General features: G+C 34.6%; 1 protein-coding gene across 3 annotated transcripts; it reads left to right on the top strand.

Moving 5' to 3' along the window:
• Positions 1 to 345: 345 nt before the first annotated feature.
• LOC110096411 (FCS-Like Zinc finger 8) lies at positions 346 to 3,415 on the top strand. 3 transcript variants are annotated; one of them, XM_020822366.2, is made up of 3 exons: positions 346 to 549; positions 1,170 to 2,145; positions 3,041 to 3,415. In XM_020822366.2, the coding sequence occupies exons 2-3, from the start codon at positions 1,310 to 1,312 to the stop codon at positions 3,126 to 3,128; spliced, it is 924 nt and encodes a 307-aa protein (XP_020678025.1). In that variant the 5' UTR covers positions 346 to 549; positions 1,170 to 1,309; the 3' UTR covers positions 3,129 to 3,415. The 3 variants fall into 3 exon arrangements, with proteins under 3 accessions (XP_020678025.1, XP_028551853.1, XP_020678019.1); XM_028696020.1 differs by having other exon boundaries at positions 346 to 602; XM_020822360.2 differs by having other exon boundaries at positions 347 to 2,145.
• Positions 3,416 to 5,047: the final 1,632 nt, after the last annotated feature.

Here is a 5,047-nt window from a genome sequence, read left to right as displayed (position 1 = left end):
TTTACTGACCAATTATAAAAGTAAATTTTAAATAATATTTTAAAACTTTTTTAAAAGTATACGAACTATTCACAATTTAACTATGCGACTTGGTCTGATCGTTTAACTTGATTGGGCGGAATGTCTTATGGTTATGGAGCAAAAGTATTGGTTTTGGTAAAAAAAAAATTATCCATGACACCCTATGAATTGATAAATTTACATAACAGTACATGTTCTGAGAATTTGGGATAAAAATTTTCTACCATTGATGAAATCGGCAAGCTTACACTGTTAGGGTTAGACAAATGGTAAATTACTCGTACAGAGACAGCCCGCAATAATAAAATTGAAAAGGAAGGAAATTGCAAATCTGCTTCGTCAGTTCTGCTTAGCTCGCTATCATCGTCCTGCTCGCCTGGGCTCAATCTCGAGAGAAACCCAGCGACTTCCACTTTAAATTGGCCCTGCTATCGGTGGAACAGCCACTCCTTTGGCCGAGAGAGTGAACGAAGACGAGAAGAGAGAGAGAGAGAGGATGCTTCGAACTATCCACCCAGTGGAACCGGAGTAAAAAACAGTTTTTTTATGAGTTTTTTATCTGGATTCTCTTCTTTTTTGGGGTAAATTTTTGTTTTAAGTGGTTTGGTTGAGTGTGCTGTGTTTGCTTTACGTAATTGGAACTAAGTTAATGATATGTGTTATGACGAGCAGAGGATTGATTTGAACGATTAAAAAAATCTAATTTTTTTGCTATTTTATATGGATTTTAATGGATTAGTCAAGATCTGGATAATACCGGAGGGAGAACGTTGAGCCTCGATAACAGTGAAATTCGGATGCTGTGCTTTTTTCCTCGGTAAAAATCAAATCTTGTTTTTATAAATAATTTTGCAGAGATTTGAAGTGTTTAACAAGACTAGAAAGGTCAAAGCTTTTTAGCTAGTGTTATCGGTGGTTTATTTAGTGCGGAACAGCACAGGGTTACGCCCATAGAACTATACAAGCCTGTGAGAAACCTTTTGGGTTTTGTTTATTCATGATTATGTTTGCGTGAGGATAATTATCACAGTGAGAGAAGTTCTAGAAACATGCCACATGAGAACCAAGTTTTTAGTTTTTTAATTTATCCTCTTTCTTTTCTTCTTGCTTTTTGCTTCTTTATCCATTGGAGAATTTTTCTGTTTCAGAAGGAATAAAAGAAAGAAAGGAAAGAGATTGTTCTATCGCCTCCTCTTTTCCTTCATTTAAACCTGTTGTTCTCCTCTGAAAGTTGAGGTTTTTTTTTTCTTGCCGTTCGAAATGAACTATTGAGTAGAAGAAGAGTATTATGCTGAAGAAGAGATCAAAAACAGTGAGCAGTAAGCAAGGTGTTGTGTCCCACAACATTTCACTTACTCCGCTCATTGGAAATCTCACACAGAGACCCCCTTCTTGTTTTCTGTTTCCATCCATTAATCCCTTTTCGAGCTTATCTCCTACGGTCTTCTCAGATTCTCAGGCTGCTGTTACTAGGCCAAATTTCAGTTTAGACTTCAAGCCCTTCTTTTCAATTGGGGATCACTTATTCTCAAATAGAAAACCAAAGACCTGTTGCTTAAAAAATGGCTCAACGGTCAAATACTACCCATGGGGTGGCACAGACTCCAGGCCTGTCGGGCTTGCCATTCTTGAAGCTATTTGCAGTGAGAAAGCTGATGAAAAATTAGTATTGTTTGGGTCTCAGCTCAAGGTTCAGGTCCTCTCTATCAACCAAAATTCTTCTTCTAGAACTCTGTTGGTGGAATCTCCTCACTCCCCAATCGAATTTGGCGTAAAAAATAAGAACTCGCAATTAGCTATGGCTCTTCTTTCTCCTGGGAGAAGATCCCCTCTGGCTTCTACCATTCCAAGCATGGACAATTCTCCACGAGGTTTGCACCTTTCTGCCAGCGAGATTGAACTATCAGAAGACTATACTTGTGTGATCTCTCATGGACCACAGCAGAAGACGACTCATATTTTTGATAATTTTATCATAGAGAGCTGCAGCAACAGACTCAGCTCTTTGAGGGAGATGAAGTTGTCTGCTTGTAAATTAGGCGATTCTACTTCTGATTATTTCTTGACTTTCTGCCATACCTGCCAGAATAAAATTGCACAAGGAAATGAAATTTTCATATACAGGTAAAACTCTGAAGCCCTTACATGTTTTCAGTATGTTTAATAGCTCAGTCTTTGCTTGATATTTTTGAATTCAAATGCAACCAAGCATAGTTTTTCTTCATTCTATTTCATTGTGTTAACCTGCCTTCAAATTGAGATTGTTTACCTTGTTGAGCTTATGATGGTACCTCTCTATTTTCATTTGCATTCACAATTATAAGCAAACAACATTGTCCATTTCTGGGGTTCATAATGGTTCCTTTTAGATGTTTAGCTTAGGAACCGGCCAATTCATGGGCAATCCTTCCTTTTTCAAATATATAATAGCAGTACTGATGCATGATATTTTGAAATATGTTAGGATTGAAGGTAAGCTGCCTACTTTTTGTCACGGGCTGTTTGGTAGCAGGATTTAGGCCAGATTTGGGGCAGATTTGAGCAAAATCCAGCCAAACGGCCTAAAATGCAAAGCCAAATCGTACGGGAAATGAATGATGCGGTTGACGGAAAATTTCACCTTCTCGTGGTAAATCCTGAATTTATGAAATTCTCTTGTTTGGCGGATTTAAATGAAAGCCGCGTTGTTCGCATCATCTCTTCACCCTCACCTCTTTAGAATAGCCAAACAGTCACACCGTATTTAACAGGATTTACCATGAATGTTATCAAACAATTTTCTGGATTTAACCCCCCACCCCAAGGATTTCCGGAATTCAGATTTAGAGGATTTATGAAATCCTACTTAAATGAAATCCTGGGTGCTACCAAACAGCCCCTCAGTATGTTTCTCCGATTATGCAACTAGCTCTTCACATATGGGTACAATTTTGATATTTTACCATATGTTTTTTCTTTGACTTCTCATATCATTTGCATTGGAGTGTCAACCTATTAGTTGAAATTGTTCTTTTTGCAGAGGAGATAAGGCATTTTGTAGCCAAGAGTGTCGAAATCGAGAGATTATTTGCCAGGAAAGAAGAGAGAATTCAGGATCATGTGCCTAGATAACTTTCTATGCAACGATGATCAATCAGAGATGATGGAGGCAGTCTTCAATTGACTTGTTTATATGTGTGGTTTCCCACCATTTCGCCATCGTTTCTTGTTTGGATTTTTTTTTTTTTTGGCTTCTAATGGAAGCTGCTTTGAGCTTTGTATTATAGCTAGTATGGTGCCTTCAGCTTGATTTTGGATCAGTTTTTAGCTGAAGGGAGATAATGGATGTACCTTTCTTTTAAATGCTATCTGTTTAACCTCTCTTGAAATAATGAAGCATTGATTTCTGTTTTAACTTTTAAGTCTTTAGGCTTCGTTTGGGACGGCTTTCTTCCTGCTTCTTAAAACAAAATTTTAATATAAAATTTAAAATTGATATACTAAAAAGCTGTTTTAACAAGCAGTAAGAAAGCTGTCTCAAACGAAATATGAATCTTTTATCTTCTGATGCTGTTACTAAGTATGGGCTGTGTGATAGTTATCTTGAAACTGAATGCATGCGGTTGCTCAGAAAGAAGTTATAAATGATAAAATTTGTTAAGATAACTTTTGATTGGATGAACTATAAATCAAATTGGATTATTACCTTTGTCAATACTCAAACACCAAAAGAAGATTTCTCTACAATGATGAAAGATATAATCTCATACTCTCTCTCTCTCTCTCTCTCTCTCTCTCTCTCTCTCTCTCTCTCTTTAAAGTAGCTCTTCCTCTCTTTGTGCTAGATGAACTTTGCATAATGGAAATTTAGAAAGCAAATATACCAAAAAAACATATGAGGACATATACTAGATGACCATAAACCCTAATGGAGTTCAAAAAGTAAATAAATATTTTTAATGTAAATATTATTCTACTACAAACTATAAGAAAAAGTCATGAAAATTAGATTTTGCTTGTCCTAAAGATCTACCACTATTTATCATATTTGAATCAATTAGAGTTTATTTTATTTTGACATACAAGTTTTCCATAAAAGCATGTCTCTTATAGTTTATTATATCCCAAGCGATTTCTCTTGAAAAAACTCTTAATTAAAATAGTGATAAATATTTTTATGATTTAGAGTTTATAGAAGGATATGTTCTTAGAATTTCAAATAGAATTGGTTTAACTTCGGAACAATAAGCCAAAAGTAGAAGAGTCTTGGATACTGAGAAATTTAAAAGTACTCAAAATTTTCATTAATTAGGCTTTAATATTTTGAAATTAAATTTAAATTTAAGTTGAACAATTTATTTAAAAATTTTGTGTTTATATTTCATCAACATAAAATTGGAAAAAGGTCCAAGAAAGATGACCTATGGTGGGGTTGTAATCAAACCTAACTCTAATATATGCATGAGGCATAACTTTAAATCTCATCAATAGCTATATATGCTTGACACATTGGCCTTATACTCATGCTTAAAAATATCAACTTGTTAAACCCATTTAAGTGCTTTTAAAAATATGAAGCCATTCTCTATGCAAAAGTAAGATAAGTTAGGCTATTTTCCATTTAGGAATTGAGCTTACAATATAAACATTAATGGCAAGAAGCTCTATCATGTGGGAATGATGTGCTTATGAGAAAATGATCAAAATGGGTCCATTGAATCTTTATGAAAGATCAAAATAGTCCCCAGCAATATTAAATGACCATTTTGATCTCTCAATTTCTTAAAGAGGAATCAAAATAGTCATGAAACTATTTTAGTTCCTCTTTAAAGAGTTGAGGGACTAAAATAATCCTTTAATATATTTGGTAATCATTTTAGTCATTCATAAAACTTCAAGAGACTATTTTTGTCATTTTCTCAAATGTGTATTACCTAATATAAGATTTTTTTAATTATCTATACTTCAATGAGGAATAGGCAATTTTTTGAAGTATATGACTCGGAAGGCTATACATTTTTATTTATCAGCTAAGAAAATGAGTTTG

Source organism: Dendrobium catenatum, unplaced genomic scaffold, assembly GCF_001605985.2.
Source record: "Dendrobium catenatum unplaced genomic scaffold, ASM160598v2 fragScaff_scaffold_716, whole genome shotgun sequence".
In the NCBI taxonomy this organism is placed as follows: Eukaryota; Viridiplantae; Streptophyta; class Magnoliopsida; order Asparagales; family Orchidaceae; genus Dendrobium; species Dendrobium catenatum.
This window is presented reverse-complemented; position numbering and strand designations above follow the sequence as displayed.

What these genes read in the sequence shown, in the direction of transcription:
- LOC110096411 (XM_020822366.2), top strand. Translation starts at nt 1,310, where the DNA reads ATGCTGAAGAAGAGATCAAAAACAGTGAGCAGTAAGCAAGGTGTTGTG. An exon ending in AATGAAATTTTCATATACAG is followed by an intron (nt 2,146 to 3,040) that starts GTAAAACTCTGA and finishes TTCTTTTTGCAG; the next exon opens with AGGAGATAAGGCATTTTGTA.